Here is a 24,120-nt window from a genome sequence, read left to right on the forward strand (position 1 = left end):
TCTTCTGAAAATGTGTCCTGTGCTTTTAGACTTTAAGTTCCACAAATACAACAGATAGTCTTCATTTTCTTAGAGACCCAGTATCATTTCTAAAAATGAGAAATGTTCCTTTTTTCTGCTAATGATGCTGTAAGAAGGAAAAGAAAGTTTTCTGCTTAAAAATATATAGTTATTGGATATTTGTAGCTATGTTAAAAATAAAATATGGTTTCAACCTGAAAAAAAAACAGACATTAAGTGGGAATTTTGGGGGGAAATATGAAAGAAAATAAAGTATGTGTCCTGGCACTCTATTCTAAAAGACTCCTCCAACATATTTTCATTTCATGTTTATGAAATGTATGTGAATAAAATGGGACTGATTTATATGAAAAAAAAACATATCCAGAATAGATAAATCCAAAGACAGAAAGGAGGTTAGTGGTTGTTAGGGGTTGGAGGGAGGAAGAAATGGCGAGTAACTGCTTCATCATATGGGGTTTTATTTGGGGGTGATGAAAGTGTTTTGGTACCAGGCAGAGGTACTGATTGCACAACTTGTAAATGCACTAAACAGAACTGAATCATTAACTTTTGAATAGTTGATTTTACATTCTGTGAATTTCACTTCAACTTTTTTCCCCCACATTTTACCCCAACTTTTTAAAAAGACAAAAGACAAAATTAATAAACATAAGATTAGAAAATCCTTCCAGGTGCAGTGGCACATGCCTGTAATCCCACGGCTTAGGGGTCTGAGGCAGGATTCCAAGTTCAAAGCCAGCCTCATCAATTTAGCAAGGCCCTAAGCAACTTAATGAGACCCTGTCTCAAATTTTAAAAAAGGGCTTGGGATGTGGTTCAGTGGTTAAGCATCCCCAGATCCAATCCCCAGTGTGAAAAAAATAGAAGACACTGAACACTGGGCATCAGCAAGTCAGTAAAACTGACCTAGTTGATGAGTTCATCTTGCTAACTTCTCACTTTTCTTTTCCCAGCATAGGTTAGGGGGGAGTACTGGAGATTGAACCCAGGGACGCTTAACCACTGAGCTCCATCCCCAGCCCTTTTTTAAATTTAAGACAGGGTCTCACTAAGTTACTGAGGACCTAGCTAAATTGCTAAGGTGGGCCTCGGACTTGAAATCCTCCCGTCTCAGCCTCTCAAATCTCTAGGATAAGGGTGTTTGCCACCATGCCGGACACTTCTCAATTCAAACTCCCTTATCTCCCTGAGTGTTCTCACCCTTGCATGTACATGACGGGCAACCAAAATTTTTTTTTATATAGAATATCCTCACTAGTTAGCCATTAAGTGATTTGGCCTACCCAGGCCTAACTTATCAGCTCTGTCCCATTTATTTCTAGGATGACCCAGTGGTCTTAGAGAAACTAACTTTTTACAGTTTCAGTTTACCAGTGGTAGCTGCTATATAGTAAGAATGTCCATATGTAGCAGGATAAAACCTGTACCCTCTTCTCACCACTTTCACAGGGTCTCCTCTTTCCACCACCCCATTTAATAATCCTGGCCACACTGAGCCTGACTCTCAGGAGAAACTAGAACCAACAGAAAATTGCTAAAGCAACAGCTGCAGAGTAACAGGAATCTGTCAAGTCACCAAGTCTTGCCTGAATCTACCCTGCCATTTCCCTGCTATGCAGAGAAACCTCAGAAAGCCTGGGCCCAGGTCCATGTGCTGGTCGGATTCCTCATGGTGAAGCTGGGAAAGAGCCAGCCCTTGGTCTTCTCTGCTGGGGAGCCCCCTTCCTGGGCTGGCTTTACCACCTCTGCCTTTTTATTAAATAAGATGCAATTTCCTGGTGCCTGGGGTCCATTGGAACCTGCAGGTCATTTAGATGAGGAAGGGGCTTAGTGTGAAGCCACAGTCACTGTGGGAGTAGTAAGTGCTATGAGCAAGGTACATGCATAGTCGGTATCCAAATACAGATGTTAGCCTTTGGGGAACAAGGACCCAGACCTACCACATCTTCCCATTTTGCAGGATATGCTGAAAATCAAGAACTTTACGTGACATTTCCAAGTGCAAAAGGTTGATTTAAAAATGATATGTGGGCCAAGGATGTAGCTCAGTGGTGAAGTGTGGGCTTAGCAGGTGAAAAGCTGTGCACTTGACCTCCAACACAAAGGAAGATAGGGAGTGAGGGAAAATCATGAAAATTTACAAAGTGTGTGTCAGTTGCAATGGGTGCTTGCTTTCCAAACTTTGTCTCAAGCATTGCTCTCCTGTGGAGAAAAGAAAAATAAAACTGATGGGGTTTTCATAAGTTTCCACAGGTAAGCTAAGTTACAGATATATCCTTAAGCTCCATGAAGCTTTCCATTTCTTTCCATTTGCCTACAAAATCTGGTTTCTGGAAGACACTTTTCTAGCAGAGTGGGTCATAGGCAGCTCTCCCTATATCTGATAGCACTGTGGTCTATACAGCCAGAGGCCACACAGCACAGTTTGTTGGATCCAGTCCATTTCTCCATGGACTCTGGTGGTGGGTTGAACAACACTGTCCTTTCTGGCTGCCCCAGCAACCTGGGATAATTTCTTTATGTTTTAGTCTTCTCATCTATAACATGGGGAGATCAAGAGGATCCCACCCCCATAATGTTGTTGAAAGACTGACATAAAATATACAAGTATTAAGGCTGGGGTTGTGGCTCAGTAGTAGAGAGCTTGCCTCACATGTGTGAGGCACTGGGTTTGATTCTCAGCACTGCGTATAAATAAATGAATAAATAAAGGTCCATCAACAACTAAAAAGATTAAAAATACACACACACACACACACACACACACACTCACTCACAAGGAACTTGGAACAGCAGCTTACATAGAGCAAGTATCAGCTTTATTTTTACCCAGGATATCCCAGCCTGCCAAAGGCCAACCTGTAAGGCCTCCAGCCAGGAGCCAAAAGCCTACTTGTGACACCAACCTATTGCTTCCAGGTACACAGGGCCATAATCAGGCAAGTCCTAGACTCACTCTTGACCCACACAAGCTTCAGGCGGATCCATGTTCATAGGGTGAAATAAAGAGAGAGCCGCACTCCTGGTCCATGGAGAACTCCCTAACTCCGTCTCCTCAGATGAACTGTGAAGTGCAGAAGCTGGTGAATGACGACAGAGCTACAAAGTAGAAACCAGATTTAGTCAGTTCTCAGATCCCTGGCCCCCTTTCTTCCTAGAACGTGGAATGCCAAGCCATTATCATAAGGGCTCAGCTACCCTAGGGGCCAAGTCATGCTTAAACCTCACCAAAGCAATGTAGTCAGAAAGGCCTGCTGTGGGTCCATCTCTCCAAATCAGTGTGCTCTTTTTGGTGGTGGTTATTCTCATTAGTTGTATGTGACAGTAGAGTGCATTTTGATATATTATACACAAATGGAGCACAACTTCTCATTCCTCTGGTTGTACAAGGTGCAGAGTCATCCACTAGAGTAATTATATAGTATATAGGGTAATATGTCTGTCTCTACTATCCTTCCCATCCCCACTGCCCCACCCCTCCCCTCTACACAAACCAAAGTTCCTTCATTCCTCCCTACCACTCGCCCCACTATGGATCAGCATCCACTTATCAGAGAAAACATTCTGCTTTTGGTTTTGGGGGATTGGCCTATTTCACTTAGCATGACATTCTTTAACTCCATCCATTTACCTGCAAATGCCATGATTTCATTCTTCTTTAAGGCTGAATAATATTCCACTGTGTAATATTGTAATAATATTCCACTTTATCCATTCATCTTGAAGGGCATCTAGTTTGATTACACAGTTTAGCTATCGTGACTTAAGCTCCTATAAACATTGATGTGGCTGTGTCACTGTAGTATGTTGATTTTAAGTCCTTTGGTATAAACCGAGGAGTGGGACAGCTGGGTCAAATGGTGGTTCTATTCCAAGTTTTCTGGGGTACCTACATACTGCTTTCCATAGCGGTTGCACCAATTTGCAGTCCCACCAGCAGTGTATGAGTGTACTTTTTTCCCCCACATCCTCGCCAACACTTATTATTGCTTGTATTCTTGATATTTGCCATTCTGACTGGAGTGATTTGCATTTATCTAATTGTTACAGAAACTCAAAAAGATGATGAACATTTTTTGTGTGTGTTTGTTGATCGATTGTATTTCTTATTCTGTGAAATGTCTGCTCAGTTCCTTGGCCCCTTATTGATTATTTTTGTTGTTGTTGTTGTTTGTTTGTTTGTTTGTTTGTTTGTTTTGCTGTTAGGTTTTCTGAGTTCTTTATATATCCTGGAAATCAGTGCTCTATCTGAGGTGCATGTGGTAAAGAGTTTCTCCCGATCTGTGGGCTCTCTCATCTTGTTATTGCATATCAGTGCTCTATCTTGAACTAGGTTATCAAGGAACTCCAGCTGAGCACCCACAGACACCAAAGCAGTATTCTAGCACTGAGAATTGTGAAGAAATAAAGCTCCCTGGCTCTGCAGAAGCTTTTCATTTCCAGAGATGGCAAATATTTATTAGACTCTCGCTTTGTGCCAGGTACGGATCCAGGCACCAGGGAAAGAGCAATAAACAAAATAGATTAAGGCCCTGATTTCTGGCACACATGATGTTGAAAGATGGAGAGAGGTGGATAATTAACAAATGGCTAAGTAAATTAAATAGTGGTGTCAGGTGGTTGTAAGTAACAGAGAGAAAATAAAATCAAGAAAAGGAGTGTATGAAGGGAGGGTATGTGATATGGTATAGTCAGAAAGGGACAGGGTACTGCTGGCATGGATGCTGGCTTGAGACCCAATCAGCCCACTTTGGAGCCTCCCTGATGGCTGGGGAAAGGAGTAAAGAGGCTTCAGCGGAGGTTGGGGTAGCCTGTTAAACCAGGGAGCAGAATAGAAGACAAGAAAGAGCCTCAGGGATCTGCAGCCTGTAAGGGCCAAGTGTTCCCTTGAGTCGAAGCCGGTTCATGAGCCACAGACCTCGGCTAGCAGAAAGTTGGTGGCCAGGCAAGAAGAAAATGTGGAACTGGAGTTGAGCAAATGCCAGCCTGGGCACCCCAGGAACCAGCACAAAGTTAGGTGCCCCTCCCTTTGAATAGCCACCCGAAGACCTTTAAGCGCACTGGGCCTCCCTCCCATTACACTAGGATCACCTTAGGGAATGACCTTATTTGAGAACTGACTACTTATCTAGAGGGTCTGTATCACTGATCAAACTGGATCATGCTTTGCTCAGGCTACATCATTCATTTTCTCGTGCTGCCCAGGAGCTGAGAGCTTGGAGGAAATCAGATCAACTATACATGAAGAAATTACATTTTCTCTGCCTAGGATGAAGCAAGAGGGAGGGAGAAAGTGAAGACAGTAGCTACAGAAACTCAAAATTTTGAGTTTTTCTGAAAACATAGACGTGACCTAGAAGAGAAAAAATCTGATGACCTAGGAGAGAGGGATTTGATAGTAATACCCTCGAGGAGGGCAATGGAGTGCTTCAGATGCTGAGCTGACTCCAGCTATCAGTGCCACCAACTTATTCACTTGCCCAGAGGGGAGGACGGTGGGGGTGTGGTAGTGGGAGAGAGGGTATAGAAGCTTTTTTTTCACTTTGCTTTAATTTTCTTTCAGAGAAACATAGTGCATGATCTCCACTCAGGCGTTAGAATGCAGGGGGGGGGGGGGCGTAGGGTTTAGGGAGACAAGAGAATATATCAGCAGAGTCTGAAGGGCAGGAAATTGAATGAGGTAGGGTAAGTATTCTGATGGCAGAAAAAGCTAAGCACGCTGCTAGAGGCTGTGCATTTCCAAAGAAACAACTCTGCAGCCAAGTGGAAATATGCATGGGCCAGGCTGCCCTGCCGGCTCTGCTCTGGTGGAGTAGACAGGTATGACAATGGAGCAAAGAGCAAAACCACTGAGGATGAGTCTTTGGGATGACTGTCGCCACTCATGGCGTTTAGGTTGTAAGAAAGTGAGGTTATCAGGCATGTGAGGAACAAGGAAAAGGCAGGAGGAGCAACGGATGAGAGGATCCTGTGGAGTGAAGGATTTCAGGACCAGAGGCAGGAAGGAATGTGAGCAAAAAGAGAGCAGACGGAGGTCAGAAGTGGAGATGGAAGAGGGCTCTCAGGTCCTGGTAATGGTAAGATGTAAGGTATGCTCACAAAAGCAGCTGGCAGAGATGGGGTGCCAGATAGGATCACTAATAGAAAGGGGGTCAATGAACCCCAAGATCAGGCACATGTGAGTGGGTGTGTATTTTATCAGATGCAGTGCTTGAGAGAGAAGATGAGGTACCCGATCCTCGGGCAAAGAGGATGAGTGATGGGTAGGGGCTGCACAGGGTGGAATGTGATGAATTCAGACTCAAATCTACTTTTTAGGACAGCTGGAAATAACAAGGGCAAGGGAAGTGACAGTTACCTTCCACGAAGTTCCTGCATGTGAGAGAGAACTTGCAAGGGAAGCATGTTCCTAAGATGAAGCCAGGTTTCAGATCCAAAAAAAAGAGAAGGGAACTTGGGAGAAAAGGTTGAAAATTTTTAACAAGATGCGTTTAAAAAAAAAAAGCTAGACAGGCATTCATCCACATAAAGGAGCTGGCGGAAGCTCCAGAGCAGTGGGGTTGGGGTTGAGGCTCAGGGGTAGAGCACACGCCTAGAACATAGGAGGCCCTGGGTTTGATCCTCCACACCACATAAAGATCAATAGATAAAATAAAGGTATTGTGTCCAACTACAATTAAAAAATAAATATTTTTTTTAAAAAAAGTTCCAGAGCAGTATAGGAAGCTTGGGTGAGGATAGAGGGAGTGGGAGACAGATTTCCGGGCTGGGGCTGGGCGGTGTGGCAGGTCCTCAGGCTTGCAGGCTCAGGTGTTAGGCTAGACATTCTCCAAATCCCAGACCCAACTCTTTGCCTGTTTGATCTCAAGGGAAACCCTATTTGTCCACCAGGAAGCAGCTCCTCAGGGGCATGAGGATTAAACTGAAAGCACAGGGCCAGACACAACCTAGGCACTCAGTGGGCGTCAGCTATTGTCATTTTGATCACGGTGAGCTGACTCAAACATCAGTTTTCATCCATTTCCTGAATTTCTGTTGTTTCGGGTGTTGGCTGTTTTTTGAAATTTATAAAACACTCTGTACATAAAAACAATGCCTCACATGTGACAGTATTCAAGCATACATTTCAACATTTAGGTATCATTCTTTTTTTAAAATATTTTTTTAGTTGTAGATGAACATAATATCTTATTTATTTATTTATTTTTATATGGTGCTGAGGATCGAACTCAGTGCTTCACACGTGCAAGGCAGGCGCTCTGCCACTGAGCTATAGCCCCAGCCCTTAAGTCTCATTCTTTATTATGAGCAACCGTGCCCCTGTTTAGAAATTCCAGGGATCCTTGGAATTATTTAGTCAGCTCCTTCCACCACCATTTGGAATTCAGAATAGTGGCCTTGACGAGGACAAGACTGGGCCAAGATCACACGGCAACTCAATCCTGGTAGCTAGGACTAGTGGCTCTGAATTCTAGTCTTGACTGCTCTTCTGTTTGGGGTGTAGCTTCCTAGTGGTCATGGGGGCGGGGCATTCTCCTTCCAGACACAAGCACAGATCCCCCAGAAAGCCCCCTGTGTTCTTGACTTACAAAAAGTGCTAGCAGCGCGCAGGGGCCAATACCAACCTCTCGGAGGGTAAGGAATCGCTTACCGGGAGTGGGTAGGGCTCCCGCCCTGCGGCCGCCGCGAGTTCCAATTAGCGCAAGGGAAGCGCCTCGGTTTACCCAGGGGCTGGGAGGGCGCGGGGAGCGGTACCCGGGCGGGCGAGGGCCGGGGGCGGAGACTGCGCGCCGCTGGCTCCCGAGCGCCGGGCAGCGAACCCTCAGAGCCGCCTTCCCGCGCCAGGAGCGGCAGGGCTCGGCGGTACCCGCAGGGGTTCCACTGGGCTCGCAGCGTCGCTGCGCTCCGCCGTCGGGCCGGGCGCGCCCTGCGGAAGGCAGGGAGAAGAAGCGCTCCCCACGGGGGCCACGCACGGGCCTCCTGCGCCACCCGGGCTGAGCGGCCGCGCGGTGCTGCCATGGGTAGCCCCTGGAACTGCAGCGACGGCCCCGAGGGCGCGCGGGAGCCTCCTTGGGCCTCGCTGCCGCCGTGCGACGAGCGCCGCTGCTCCACCTTCCCCCTGAGGACGCTGGTGCCGGTGACCGTCGTGTGCCTGGGCCTGTTCGCCGTCGGGGTGAGCGGGAACGTGGTGACCGTGCTGCTGATCGGGCGCTACCGGGACATGCGGACCACCACCAACTTGTACCTGGGCAGCATGGCCGTGTCCGACCTGCTCATCCTTCTCGGGCTCCCCTTCGACCTGTACCGCCTCTGGCGCTCACGGCCCTGGGTGTTCGGGTCGCTGCTCTGCCGCCTGTCCCTGTACCTGGGCGAGGGCTGCACCTACGCCACTCTGCTGCACATGACAGCCCTCAGCGTCGAGCGCTACCTGGCCATCTGCCGTCCTCTGCGTGCCCGCGTCCTCATCACCCGGCGCCGCGTCCGCGCGCTCATCGGTGCTCTCTGGGCGGTGGCCCTGCTCTCCGCAGGACCCTTCTTTTTTCTGGTGGACGTCGAGCAGGACCCCAGCATCTACCCGATCGTGGACCTTAACGGCACTGAGCAACACACCTTCTTGTCCAGCGTGCCGCCGCCCCTCTGGCCCTCGCGGGCGCCACTGTCGTCCCCGCCCTCCGGACCTGAGGCTGCAGCGGCCGCGGCGCTGTTCAGCCGCGAGTGCAGGCCAAGCCGCGCACGGTTGGGTACATTGCGGGTCATGCTGTGGGTTACCACTGCCTACTTCTTCCTGCCCTTCCTGTGCCTCAGTGTCCTCTACGGGCTCATCGGGCGAGAGCTGTGGAAGAACCGAGATCCGCTGCAAGGTCCTGCTGCCTTGGGGCGGGAGAGGAGCCACCGGCAGACAGTCCGCTTCCTGCGTAAGTCCTGCCGCCTCTCTTCCAAACTCGCCAGTCCTTGGTCAGCACCGCAAGTGGGAACAGGCAAACTGCTTGCCCTCTACCTCCAGAGAAAACCATCTCTAGTCCCCCAGGGTTTGAGGAACCCAGGGCTCGGATCTAGCAAACAGTAATGACTTCCCAATGCTGCTGAGATCCAGGATGGGTGGCTGGCCCGCCTCTGTTAGAAACCGCAGCTGTGGATTAATCACAGTACCCTTTGAGAACACGGGTAGATTGCAGTAAACTAAAATTTCATTTAGTGTTAAGTTATCCCAAAGACTGAGGTGAACCATGCCCATATCAAAAAGTCAAGGATGCGTAGACCTGTTGCAGATTTTTTTCCCCCAAGATAATGTGCTTCTTAAGCGGGTTTGTAAAAGGAAGGCTGCCAAAACAGCTTGTTGGGAGCAATTGTTTTTTCTGGCTTATGCCCAGTCTTGATAACACATGCATGAGTTTTAAAGCAAATATCGATGCAGTTAAATACCTGGTTGGTTTTTGTCCTTGCACACATATTTGCTAGGTGAAACTTTTATCTAATTTATTTTGTTGCTATACAACTGCAGGTGGATTTTTTTTTTTTTTTTTTTGCGGGGCGGGGGTGGGGTGGGGTGGGGGGGTGGGTATTTCATTTGTTAGTGCTTTTGCTAATGTGTCTGTGTCTTGTTTTGCAGTGGTGGTGGTTTTGGCATTTGTAGTTTGCTGGTTGCCTTTCCACGTTGGCAGAATCATTTACATAAACACCGAAGATTCCCGGATGATGTATTTTTCTCAGTACTTCAACATTGTCGCCCTGCAACTATTCTATCTGAGTGCATCCATCAACCCAATCCTCTACAACCTCATTTCCAAGAAGTACAGAGCAGCCGCCCGTAAACTGCTGCTTGCAAAACGGTCCAAACCAAGAGGTTTCTGCAGAAGCAAGGACACTGGGGGGGCCCTGGGGGAGACACTGGAGTCACAGTTGGCTACACAGAGACCAGTGCTAACACAAAGACAATGGCCTAACCAGCACAGCTGAGCCAATTACAAGACTTTGGAGACAACAGGTCTGTAGAGAAATAAAGACAGAAAGTGGGGTATGAATGCTGTTTAAGAATGAGAGTTGTTGAAATTTTGCAAGCTGGTTAGAAATTGTTGGCATGATTTTTTTAAAAACCAAAGTATGAAATGTTTCTGTACCAGTTATTACAGTTTCCCTTTCATGTATCTGTATTCACTTTAGCATCATGAAATCCCACATCTATAGTGTGTCTGGAAGAGGTTTTCTAAGTCTTCATTCATTCTACTCTGGGAATAAGATCAATCATTTTATAGTTAAGTGATAGAGCAATGCTGCCTAAAAATTGTCACCTCTGAGATCAGGGCTGTATTTTGTTCAGTTTGGGATATAAATATACATATACAAGGAAACAGGATGATGAGTTTGGATCCAAGAATTATTTAATACCTATATATGGTATATTTAATACCTATATATGGCCATATAGACCATATATGGCTTTGTGGAAAAACTTTTAGAAGTAAGAATTTCAGGTAGACTCCAATGTTCAGGAGTCCCACCTCTCAACAGACTGGGAGCAAATAAACTTTTGGCTAAATGTGCTCTTTGAGACCTGCTATGAATAAAACCAGTGCAACCCACTTTTCCCTGGAACTGCCTATGGGGTTGTACTAATGCCACTAGCCTTGAAGTAGCAAAGTTGGGCACAGAGACAAGAGGACAGAGAGCTTGGCCTTCTGAGATGACTACTGATGAGCTTTGAAAAGAACTTTAATCTACCTTCCTTTGTCTCAGCCTATATGGATGAGAATTGTCATCATCCCTGTTTTACTAGTGACAGAACTGACTCTCAGATTTCCCAGACAGGAACTAGGAAGGCTTGAGTCTGAATCCAGACTTTAAAATACTCACCCACCCTCAATGAGATTGTAATTGTTGAAAAACATACAGGTTGCTTTGTGAAAGAGAATGCATTGGACATTCTAATGAACAATTCTGAAACTTTGTTTTGTTTTTTACAGTTTAAAACATAAATGTTCCCAGCAGCTCTGGAGGCTGAGGCAGGAGGATCACAAGTTCAAAGTTAGCTTCAGCAATTTAGCGAGGCCCTAAGCAACTCAACGAGACCCTATCTCTAAATAAAATATTAAAAAGGAACTCATGTAGCTCAGTGGTTAAGTGCCCCTGGGTTCAATTCCCAGTACCTAAATAAATGTGTTTTCAGAAGGCTGCTGCTGTATCACACAGACAGGGCCTCATCAGCCTCAGTCTGTATAAATGGCGCCCCTGTAAGTGGGCAAAGCCTGACTTGCTCAATTGTACTTGGGTTCCTTTTGGGGTTGATAAAGTTCATCCCTAAATTACAGTAGATTGTTGATACTTATTACGAATTTTTATTGAGATGTTCATGAACCTTCAAATCCACAAATATCAAAAGAGTGTCAAATGCTGTAAAATAGAACTTCATCAGTTATAGTGACAAACAGAAGTAAGGTCTCAGAATGGGATTCAGAAGCTGGAGAGTTAGCTCAGTTTACTTGCTAACTTGGGGACTTTGCTTCACAGCTCACAGTTTGGGCAGCCTCCATTTCTAAATTGCTTTAGGTCCCACAAATCATTATGGTCTGTTTTGAATAGTTACAACTACAAATGATGAATACATAAACAACCAGGGTCTTCTTGACCGGCTGACAAAGTTCTGTTGCTTTTTCGTTTTATTAGCCAAACCCAAGCTCAGCATCCTGACTCCCTGGTCTGTCCTCAGTGTGTGCAGGAGTGAAGCCTCTTCCCTGCCTTTGATCCCAGCTAGTGAGGAAGAAACCCTCCACCAACACTCCCCAAGTGACAGTATGACCTAATGAGTCAAAGACTGAGAAGCTGTTGTTTCACTCAGGATTTCCTTCATTTATTTTATTTTTATTTTTTAATTGTAAGTGGATGGACAATATCTTTTTATGTATTTATTTTTATGTGGTGCTGAGGATGGAACCCAGCGCCTCATACGTCTGAGGCAAGTGCTCAACCACTGACCTACAGCCCCAGCCCTCCTTCACTTATTTTATCACAGAACCAACTCCCCACCTTCCTTTCTAGGAACACCTGCTGAAACCTCACAGAATGAGGCACAGTACTGGGGGACCAGGCTTGGATTTGGGGATCTCATGGCAGAGAGCCAGCCTGTGCTGCTACCACTGTCCGCGTGATAGCCCTGAGTCAGGATGAGCTGGAGCTCTCTGCTCACAGGAATCCCTCTCTGGAGCAGTCAAAAGCTGACTTCTCCCCAGGAGAGATCACAATGAAGAACCTTACAAATAACCAAAAAATATTGTAGATACAGAAGCAAAGACTTTTCCTTTGAGCTTTCTTGTTCAAATTCTAGGAAGCAGGGATTTATATCACATTCTTCTAAGACCTAAGTATGTTCCCAGGTATGGGTATGGGGAGGGTCACCGTTACCTGACTGCACAGTCCCTGTCCAGGAGAACTGGAAGGCTATCTTTCCTGCAGGGTCCCTGTCTGATCTTAGCCTCTTCATGAAATTTGAAATCATTTGTAATGGTCATTTTTTCTGCAAAACAACAGAGTGAATAAGAACAGAATAGAAAATATCAATGCATCACATGTTGGTTGGTTTCTTTCCTGGTTCACAAAATAAAACATATCTTTACTGTAAGTCATGGTCAAAAATTTGTTTGAAAAGTTGTTTTGAGATCTAAAATTGTTCTCCACGCTGGAAGAGGGTCTGTTCTTGCACTGACAACTGTCAATAAAAGGAAGGTATTGAGAAGACCCAGAGTGGTCAAGTCAAGGGTCACTGGAGAGGGACAATGAAGCTGTGGATTACTGTCCTGGTCCTCCCTCTCCTCCTTGGGCATGTCATGGAAGCTGTGCCCTGACTACTCCCTCCACCCTGACTGAGGTCTGTGCTGGCATTCCAGCAACTTATCTGAGCCCCTTTCCCTTCTATAGGCCAAACCATTTTTGTTAGGAGAACTGTCAACCCTTGTGGGAGAGTTTGTTATTTCATTCATTCGCAGGGCAAATATTTACCAAGCAACTGCTAAGTGCCAGATGTGTAGGACAAAATACTCTAGAAAAATTAGTCCTTGCCATGGTATCAAAATCAATCAACTTTTTAATGGCATTTTTTTTGTTTGAAATGTGTCATTGTGTCACCTAGACTAAACACAGATTCAGCTTACAGGTTAATAAAAGCACTTACATCAGATGGAAGCAGAATATCAGGTTGCTCCTCTTTCACATAGAAGACATTTGCACTTCTGCAGGAAATGTTCTCAGAGCTATTGTACAACACCTCCTCGCATCCAAGGGACCCCTGTGCCAGGTTCACAAGAAGCCACAGAAGCCATGTGTCAATGGTGTTTGAAAGTTTGAACATGCCCTCTCCTGACCCTTTCTACTCATGTCATAACATTTGCCAGTGTATGGAAGTGTTTTGTATTTAAGTGTTAGTGGTTGCACAAGTGTAGAGGTTTAAAAGGGCTTTACTTAAACACAGATGCTGTGCAGTTTTTTAATTGGGAATGCACTTTCTAAAGATCCCAAACTCTATACACTACAGAGCCCCCCGCTCAGCCCTGAGCAGTCTTCAAAACCCAACATTTCCTTTCCCAAGAGCACAAGAATATTTGTGCTCATTGAGCCAGCCCTATGGGAATGCTGTGTGGGCAACTACTCACCCGTCCCTCATCCTGTGTAAGTTACAGAGGAGGTGAGAGAACAAGGCTCTTCTCATCACCTCCTTAGAAAAACAATTCACTTTTATTTTTCCGTGCTGAAGATCAAACCCAGAATCTTGCACACACTAGGCAAGCATCTACCACTGAGCCACAATCCCAGCCCATGACACATACTTTTAAAAGAAGATCAGACACCTAGCTGAGTGCTATAATCCCAGCCACTCAGGAGGCTGAGGCCAAAGGATAGCAAGTTGGAGGACAACCTGAGAAATTTAGCAAGACCTTGTTTCAAATAAAATTTTATAAGGGCTAAGGATGTAGCTCAGTGATAGAGCACTTGCCTAGCATGTGTGAGGCTCTGGGTTTGATAGAGATAGGTAGATGATAGGTAGGTAGATAGATGATAGATAGATAGATTAGGCATGTATGTGAAAGGAGTTGAAACTCATCAGCTAGATCAGAAGAACTGAGCCTGGGCAGTCAGGGTGATGGTCTATGGTCCTTCTTACCCACTTAACAGGTTTCCTTGCAGGTGACTGTTTCCACTGGTAATGATCCCCAAAGACAAAGGCCAGGTGTTCTTTTCCAGTCTGCCTCTCTTGTTGAGGTGAATAATTTGCACGGAACTCAACTGCTAGTGAGGGAACGAGGTCTTCACTTCAGTGGATGAATAGAGTAAATGAACAGATAACTGCGGCCTTTGTTCTGAGCCATCGGACAGCACAAATAAAAGGGTAAGACAGGAGTGACCCAGCACACAGGAGGAGCCAGAACTGCTGCATGGTACCAAGGAAAGGTCTCCAGGGAGGAGGAGAGGAAGGAGAATGCACTGATTAAATGGGAGCAGCAGGTGACGGGAGGCTGGGGCCGGGAGACCAGTTTGGACTAGCCACTTGCCCACAACCATGGTCTAGGACACTTGTGGGGTGGAGCAAAGCTGGATTTTCACTTTTACAGCTTCAGCACCTCCCAAAGCCCTTTCCCCATCCTTATGCAGCCCAAGATGTTCCAGTGACTCCCACCTGAACCTCTGTACCACCTACAACCCCCCTCCCCATCCAAGGCCCAGCTAGGCCCTTCAAGGAAAGGACCATGGTTTTGCATTTCCTTTCTTTCAGCTCTACAGTGTGTATGCAAGTCTAAAATGTTCTATGAATTTCTACTACTTGTCGTGATAAGGGAAATAAATAAGATTTTAAAATTTTTCAAAAGCTAATACATGTAGGCTGGGGTTGTGGCTCAGTGGTAGAGCACTTGCCTACCATGTGTGAGGCACTGGGTTCAATTCTCAGCACCACATATAAATAAATAAAAATAAAGATCATTGACAATTTTAAAAATATTTTAGGGGCTGGGACTGTAGCTCAGTGGCAGAGCACTTGCCTAGAATGTGTGAGGCACTTGGTGCTGTCCTTAGCACCACATAAAAATGAAACAAATAAAATAAAGACAAGCTGTCCATCTATAACTACAAAAAAATTTTAAATATTTTTAAAAGCGAATACATGCAAAATTCAAAGTTGTAACAAGTCTTTTAAAAGTTTCAGAGGCTGGGGATGCAGCTCTGTGGTAGAGCACTTGTCTATAACATGATGAGGACTTGGATTCAATCTTGGGGAGAAAAAGAAAAGAAAAAAAAATCACTGTAACAGTTATGCCCACTCATAACTGGAACATAAATAGGACTAACCCTGATCTTTCTTCTTACTGTCTTCTTCCACAAATAGTTCATTACTTTGTTTTTATAGTGACTCTCAGTGCCAGCCCCTCTCAGGCTTTTTATTCCCCAACCTCATTCACTAGATCAGCAGTTCTCAAACTTCAGTTCACCTCAGAATCACCTGGAAGACTTGTTAAAGCTCAGACTTCAGGGCTTCTCCCAGAATTTCCAATGTAGTAGGTCTGGAGTGAGACCAAGAATTTGCATTTCTATCAAGTTCCCTTCTAGGTGATGCTGATTCTGATGGTCTGAGAGCCTCTAGGATAGATTCTTGCTGCAGAACATGGAGTCCACAGTCGGATGAGGCATTAGCATCTTCTGGGAGCTTGTTAATATGCAGATTTTCAAATTTGTACTTCTGTCCAGTTTGTAGATGCTGTGGTATGGCTAAATTGCCCCAGGCTTGCCTTGAACTTGCCATCTTCCTGATTCAGCTTCCCCAGTCGCTAGGATTACAGGTATATGCCATCACATTCAACTTGGGACCATGCTTTGAGAACCACCCATTGAGGTGTTAGGAGGAGGTGACTCCAACAAGGAGAACACTTACAGAGATAAAAGGAAAGGCTTAGGGACACACTCTAATGATCCCAGGCTGGCTACAGAAGTTGCTAAGCAGGCAGAAGAAGCAGAGAATGAAAAGGAATGTATGGAATGCAATCCAAACAGAGTCTCAAGCAGGTTTGGGGGCCATCTGGTATTTGATTCCAGATCAGCAATGACCAAGAACACAAAGAGAACAAAGTAAGGTTTCTAGGCAAACTACAGAACACGAAGTTAAATTTCCAATAAGCAACACTTTTTTTTCTTTTAAATAACTAAACCCAGGGGAAACCACATACATGGGAACCCGAAAGGAGCTTGGCCATGACTGTGCTGCCCAGGCCCATCTGCCTCTAGGCATTCTGGGACTAAGAGATTGGAAGAGCTCAGAGAAGTGGGCTTGCCAGGCCTTCCTACCTCATAGGAGCAGAAACATGCCCTGGACATTCTTACCCTGCAGCACATTAATCTATGTGGCACCTTATTTACTTTTCTGAGGACACCACTTGGGACAATATATGGAAAGCCTGACTATTTCTCTCAGACAGCACTGCCCTCCGTAACAGAGTACCTGTTCCCTGCAGGGCATCTGGAGTTTGTTCCAGGCTTCTCTGCTTCCTCAGGATTAAGTGCTGCCAGGAACTGCCTTCTGAGAGTTGTTTAGGAAGTCTTCATTTCTGGATTCAGGATGCTGTTTATGGTCACAATTTTGCCAGAAAGAACCAAATTGAGGTCAGTCTCCTGTCATTGTGGTTGAACTGGCCACGAATCATTCAGGTACAGGCAAGCTACTGCACTTAGGGGACTATCTCAGCTGCTGCCATCTTGGAGCCCCACATTGGTAGATGGGGGGTCCACCTAGGAGTGGCAGCCAGAGTTCCAGTGTGTGGGAAGCTGTCGGGTGTCCTGCATGGGAGTGGCGTCCTTGATTTCTGCTGGGGTGGGTGTCCGAAAGTTCTGCGCGGGTGCTGATGATCCTTACTTATTTATCTTTTAGTGGTGCTAAGGAACAAACCCAAGGCCTCACAGTTGCTAGGCAAGCACTCTACCACTGAACTACAACCCCAGCCCCAATATCTTTTTATTTTGAAAGTTTAAGACTCAAAAGAAGTTTCAAAATAATATGTTCCTGTGCACTCTTCCATAGCTTCTGGAATCATATCTTACATCATCTTCATATAGTGGAAAAACCCAGGAAAATGACATTAGTACAATACTATTAATTCAGATATAGCTCTTATTTGGATTTCGATAGTTTTTGTTTTGTTTTGTTTTTGGTACCAAGGATTGAACCCAGGAGCACTTTACCACTGAGCCACATCCCCAGCCCTTTTTAATATTTTATTTAGAGATAGGGTCTCCCTAATTTTCTGAGGCTGGCTTTTGAACTCATGGTTCTCCTGCATCAGCCTCCTGAGTCTCTGGGATTACAGGTACGCCACCACACCCTGCTTGGATTTCAATAGTTTTAATGAACTTTTTTTGGTTTCAATTGTAAATAGGTCTATGAAATTTTATCACATATGTGTAGAAGTAACCATCAACTCAAAGAAAGTACCTCTTATTTTTCTTAACAGTCATACCTTTTCCCACCCATAATATTTATGATCACAGATCTGAACTTTATCAATCATAATTTTTTTTTTTTTTTTACTTAGGGAATGATTTGTACATGGATTCAGACAGAATGTAACACTTTCAAGTTGGCTTTTTACACTTGGCACAATGCACTTGAGATTCATCCAAGTTGATGGCTGGATTGATAGCACATTTCTTTTTATTGCTTAATAGTGTTCAATTGCAATGTTCCCCATTTTCCTCACTGAAAACTGTTTGGCTGTACAGTTTTTGACTATGACAAATGAAATCACTCTGATATTCATGTATAGTCTTGTGTGTGAACATGTTCTTATTTTTCTAGGATAAATAACCAGCAGTGTAATTTCTGTGTGGTAAAATAAGTATATGTTTAACTAGAAACTGTCAAACTGTTATCTAGAGTGGCTGTGCCATTTAATATGATCACCAGTAATGAATGAGATATCCAGTTGCTCTGCTTCCTTTCTAGCATTTGATACTGTCTGTACTTTTGATTTTATCCATTCTAATATGTTGCATTCCAGGACTAAAACACTCAGGGTCACTCCAGGTGAACTGGGATGCATGTAATAATCACACAGAGACAGAAATACTTTTTTCTTTGGGTCCTGTGATGGCTCCTCTGACCTTAGGGGTCTGTGGAAAGAGAGAGAGAGAGAGAGAGAATGTGCTGAGCCCTTTTTTGGGGAGAAGCCATTCAAATGAGGCAAGGGGTCAGGTTTCAGGGGGTTGAGTCTAGCTTCATGATGTCTGATGTCAGCAGATAGACTAACATCTATGAAGGCCATGCCCATCTCATGAGCTGTGTGGGTATCATGGAAGAGCAAGTGAAAAGACCACAGCAAGGCTCGCCCAAACAGAGGGGCAACGTTGGCTCAGTCCACTTTGTGCCCTCAATGCTCATCATTCACACACACAGACCATGGCTGGCTTGCCACACCTCCACATTCTCATCACTCAAGGTTAAGGGGAACTCAGTTCCTATGTGGCAGCTACCGACACTAATAGCAGGGTCTCATCATGATTTTTAAATGCATTTCCCTAATGGTTAATGACAGCGAACATCTTTTCCTGTACTTATTTGTCATTTTTTAAATCTTTGATGAAGTGACTATTTAAGTCTTTTATCTATTTTTCTAATTGAACTGTTTATTGATTTACTGTTGAGTACAGAGTTCTTTACATATTGGGGATACAATGAGTCCTTTATTGTATATGTGATTTGCAAATATTTCTCCTAGCCCATGGCTTGTTTTTAAAAGCATGGTGTAAATGGCCATGAAAGAACTGTAAAGAAAAGCCAGACTCCAAGAAAGGTGCAGAGTCAAAATGAAGTCCCCGATATAGTCAGTTTATCTGAAGACCTTTACCCTCAGAATAGGCAAACTCTTAAAAAAAATTCTACACAGCCAAAGAAATAAGTAGCAAGTTGAAAAATAGATCTGAAGATGTTGACCAGGATGTAGCTCAAAGAAACAAAGAAATGGAAAATTTCTTAACTCAGATGGTTAAACTACATCTAATTAGAGTTCTAGGAGGAGAATTTAATGGAACATGTAGTGATTTAAATTAAATTAGTTAAAACTAGATAAAGTTAAAAATTCAGTTCCCCAGTTACACAACTACTTTCAGGTTCTCAGTTGCCACATATGCTGGTGGCTTCCATCCTGGAAAGTGCATATCACAGAACATTTCCTTCATGGCACAGTTCTATTGAGCAGTGTTGATCTAGGCCATAAAACATGTCTGAACAAATTTCAAATAACTGGTGTCATACAGATCATATTCTCTGGTCATAAACTTTACATTAGAAAGCAATAACAGTAACTTTTTTTAAAAAAAAAAATGCCCACCTTACATCTGAAATCTTTTTAAAAAAACATTTCCAAATAACTCACAGGTCAAAGAAATCACTGGGACATTTAATACATTAATACTGATGGATAATGAACTTATGAAATCCTACTTAGATGGAAATTTTATCCTGAAATGCCTATGCAAATAATAACTCTAAAAATTAAGAAGCTAAATTGTCAAATGAAGATGTTATGATGATAAAATAAATGCAAAGAGAGTGAAGAAAAAAATAAACAAAATGTATAAAACAGAAAAAAACTATCATAGGTTCATTAAGGAAAAAAAGATCATTTTATGAAAAGACTAATAAAATTGATAAACATCTGGCAAAATTTGCTCATAAGCAAAAAGAATTCTAAAACAAATAATATTTTCATTTTAAAAGCAATAGGATTAAAAGACAGTAAAAGAACATTTTGAACAAACATATGTCAATTAATTTTAAAGCCTACATAAACAAATTTTAGAAAAACATATTTTACTAAAAATTGACGAAGAAAAAGTAGAGTTTGAATAGCCTTTTTACCAATAAAGGAATGTGATTCATAATGAAAAGTGGAAACTTTAAAGAGCATTAGATGTTTTCCCAAGCAAGTTTTAATAAATATTCAAGGAAATAAGTAATTTCAATTCTTCATAAATTCTTTTCTGAGAAAAGAAAAATAGGAAACACTTCCTAACTCATTTCTAAGACTGGGCTAATCAAGACATCAACACCAAGGAGACCATGATATATTATATGTCAAATTCACTCATGAACATAGATCCAAAAATCTTAAAATAAAATTTATCAAATTTAATCCAGCAAGTAATAATACATTATGATCAAGATGAGTCTATCACAGGAATACCAGGGTGACTTACCATTAAGCAATTTATTAGTATGATGTACCATGATGTACCTTATTAAAGAGAAAAACTACAGTGTTATGGTTTAGATATGAGGTGTCCCTCAAAGGCTAATGTGTTAGACAATGCAAGAAAGCTCAGAGATAAAATAGTTGGGTTATGGGAACCTTGACCTAATCAGTGCATTAATCTACCTGAATGGATTAACTGATTGGTAACCATAGACAGGTAGGGTGTGGCTGAAGGAGGTAAGTCACTGGAGGTTTGTCTTTGGGGTATAGATTTTGTCCCTGATGAGCAGAGCTTTCTCTTTCTCTGCTTCCTGGTGGTCATGTCCTGAGCTGCTTTCCTCCACTACACTCTTTTTCCATGATGTTCTGCCTCACCGTGGGCCCAGAGCAATGGAGACTGTGGGAGACCAACCTTGCATGTGACTGGGTGACACTCCTCGGCTGGGTGCTGAGGCTCTCAGTCCCAGAAATGTGGCACCCTTCCTGGGTGCGAGGGTCGGTGTCTGGAGCATGGGTGTGTCTTGCTACAGCCCTATGGGTGAAGCTATGCTCACCTGTTCCTTTGTAATATAACCCCTTGCCCTGTTTAGGATAGAATCTTCCATGGAAGTGCCCTGTGTGTGTCCCCTTCTCTTACTGTGCCCTTGGGTGTGGCCTACCCAGGTGTCAGTCAACCTGCTGACAGTGGACATCATGAAGATAGACTCAGCCCTCTGAAACCTGACCCCTTGCCTCATTTGAATAGCTTCTCCTCAACAAAAGGGGTCAGCGCTGCTCTCTCTCTCTTCCTGCAGACCCTTAAGGTTAGAGGAGCCGTCACAGCGACCCCAAAGAAAAAAGTATTTGTGTCTCTTGTGTGGTTATTTTGCGCAGCCCAGTTAGCCCAGTTCAACTGGAGCAACCCCTGAGCCTTTTAGTCTCGAGAACAGAAACCCTGCAAGGAGACAGCCTACTGTGGACTGAAACCTCTGAAACTGTTCTAGTAGTTCTAGGAGGAGAATTTAATGGAACATGTAGTGATTTTTTCCACCTCTAAAATGATTCTTGTGAGATCTTTTGGTCCCAGTGGCGAAAAAGTTGTCTCAAACATATGATTGAGACATCTTAATAGATTCAGAGATTGTATTTGATAAAATTCAATATTTATCATGACAATAATTCCAGTAGGCCAGCACAGGATAGACTTTTGTTAAATTGATAAAAGCCATTGACCATGAGCATTTGCTATAATTCAACATCTGATTTATAAAAAGAACTTTGGTAAAGACAGGTATGAATATCCTACAACAAAAATCATAATTGAAAGTTGATTATTAAAATAATTTCCTTTGCCAGGTACAGTGGTGCACACTTGTAATTCCGGCTACTCAAGAGGCTAAGGCAGAATTCCAAATTGGAGACTAGCCTGGGTAACTTAGCAAGACCCTGTCTCAAAACATAAAAAATACTGGGATGTGGCTCAGTACTGGTTAAGTGGCCCTGGTTTCAATTCCTGGCACCAAAAAATAATAATAAAATTTTAAAAACATGCCTACATATATATTTTTGGAGAAAAGTTATAAACCTTTTTGAAAATCATGTTCATATAGATATACCATGTTTGTGAAGTGGAAAACTATCTCAAACTTACCTATAAATTCAATACACTTGCAATCAATATGCAAATGAAATTTTTTGAAGAATGTGAACAATAGGATTCTAAAACTTCCATGGGAAATTAAAGGTCCAAGAATATCAAAGACATTTTTGAAGAATAAGTGTTTTTTTGGGGGGAGGGGGAACATAAGTAAGCCCAGAAACAAACTCATATACGTAGAAATTTGACATATGGCAGAAGTTTCAGTGCAGATCGATGATGAAATAGTGTTAGGATAATTGATTATACAAATGGAAAATAAAATTTGGCCCCTATATGTCACGATGGGCAAAGGTGTGACTTATGCAGTCAAGGGGGAGAAATAAAGAATGTCCGCACACTTCTGCCCTTTTCAATGTTTTATTCACTGAAATCACTTACTATAATTTTACTTCTTAATCAAGAAAATGACAATCCTTAATGCTGAGCACTACAAAAACAATAATCCAAACTGATACAAGCAATAAATACAACTAATTCAAAGCAAACAAATTCTAAGTTAACTCTAAGCACTGCAAACACTCTTAATCATAACAGACTTATTACAGACATTCCCTTTGCATGCTAAACTTATGTGCTAGATTTAAAGTCTTAAGACTTAGATCTTAAGTCCAGCAGATGCATACTTACTCAGACTGCAGCAATCCGGTCAGGAACTGATGAAGGCTTCTTCTGCTGTGGAGGTGACAGCTGGTAAGGAGACATTGCCATTCTTACCAGGGTCAAAAGGCTGCTGTATAGTTTGAGAGTGATGAGGACAATGCAGAGGATTAGGCAGATGATGAGAAGAGTTGGGATGTCAGACTAGGTCCTCATCAGGCTCTCAGGCTTGTGTGCATCAGTGTCAGCTGGTGAATGTCTGTTCATTTGCTCCAATATTTTTGTTAAATTTGGGGAGCTTCTGCTCGCCCTTTGGGTCCCTATCAGTTGTTACCAGGTTTCTTAGTGACATCTTACATCTTAGACAGGACATATGGTCTGGTGGTTTCTGCCCTGATACCCTTCTGACTCTTATCAGTTATGACAAATGACATGACTTCACCCTGACTCTTACCATGGTTGTGGAAAGTGACTTGTTTTTATCAGGCTATACCTGATTGACATATTGAAGGACTCTGTGGTTTGCCCGGTAAGACTGCAGGTTTATTTTAAGATGGAGTTTTAAAATGGAGTTGCTTAGGCTAAGGCCTAAAGCCATACTTACACTATAACACAACACACAGAAATGAATTCTACATTCACGAGGCTGAAATGTGAAGTAAACAACTTATGACTTTTAGAGGAAGATATAAAAGAACATATAACCTTGAGCAGGAAAAAATATTTTAAAAAGACACAGATAAAATATCATTAAATAAAATTATTGGTATGTTTGACACATTAAAATAAAGAATTGTGCTCTGAAAGATATCATAAAGTGTAAAAGCAAGTCAAAAGGGAGGGAAGACTTTTACCAGATAAATACCCAACTGATAATGAATATCCAGAATAATAAGGAATGCTTACTAATCAATAATAATAAAAATCAGGTAGGACAGTTAATGGGTATTCCATAGAAAAGAAATATGTATGACTACTCAACATAAGACAAGATGTTCAATCTAAATAGAAATCAGGGAAAATAAAACCACAAGATACCACTTTAAATCAACCAGATAGGTGCAGCCAATTTGGAAAGCAGTACAGAGATTCCTTGGAAATCTGGGAATGGAACCACCATTTGACCCAGCTATTCTTATTCTTGGACTATACCCAAAGGACTTAAAAACAGCATACTACAGGGACACAGCCACATCAATGTTTATAGCAGCACAATTCATAATAGCTATACGGTGGAGCCAACCTAGATGTCCTTCAGGGGATAAATGGATAAAAAAAATGTGGCATACATACACAATTGAATTTTACTCAGCATTAAAAAAGAACAAAATCATGGCATTTGTAGGTAAATGGATGGTGTTGGAGAAGATAATGCTAAGTGAAGTTAGCCAATCCCAAAAAAGCAAATGCCAAATGTTTTCTCTGATATAAGGAGGCTGACTTATAGTGGGATAGGGAGGGAGAGTATGGGAGGATTAGATTAATTCTAGATAGGGAAGAGGGGAAGAAAGGGGGCAGGGGATTAGCAAGGATGGTGGAATGTGATGGTCATTATTATACAAAGTACATGTATGAAGACTTGAGTTGGGTGTCAACATACCTTATATACAGAGATATGAAAAATTGTGGTATATATGTGTA

At 43.1% G+C, this 24,120-nt stretch overlaps 1 protein-coding gene and 1 long non-coding RNA gene across 11 annotated transcripts; one reads left to right on the forward strand and one right to left on the reverse strand.

The window, feature by feature from the left end:
• Window positions 1-2,821: 2,821 nt before the first annotated feature.
• On the reverse strand, window positions 2,822-22,892 carry LOC114087419 (uncharacterized). 10 transcript variants are annotated; one of them, XR_003581816.3, is made up of 7 exons: window positions 22,510-22,892; window positions 16,499-16,618; window positions 15,506-15,830; window positions 14,174-14,321; window positions 13,187-13,300; window positions 12,421-12,532; window positions 2,822-3,123 (listed from the first exon to the last, which is right to left on the reverse strand). It is a non-coding gene; the product is annotated as an uncharacterized lncRNA (long non-coding RNA). The 10 variants fall into 10 exon arrangements; XR_003581815.3 differs by having other exon boundaries at window positions 14,174-14,295; window positions 15,495-15,830; XR_003581814.3 differs by having other exon boundaries at window positions 14,174-14,298; window positions 15,495-15,830.
• On the forward strand, window positions 8,011-9,968 carry Mlnr (motilin receptor). Its single transcript, XM_027928903.2, is given in 3 exon segments — window positions 8,011-8,939; window positions 9,635-9,901; window positions 9,904-9,968. Coding segments are annotated over 3 exon segments (1,230 nt in total). The 5' UTR covers window positions 8,011-8,041.
• Window positions 22,893-24,120: the final 1,228 nt, after the last annotated feature.

The sequence above is a fragment of the Marmota flaviventris genome, chromosome 4 (genome assembly GCF_047511675.1).
Source record: "Marmota flaviventris isolate mMarFla1 chromosome 4, mMarFla1.hap1, whole genome shotgun sequence".
Classification (NCBI taxonomy): Eukaryota; Metazoa; Chordata; class Mammalia; order Rodentia; family Sciuridae; genus Marmota; species Marmota flaviventris.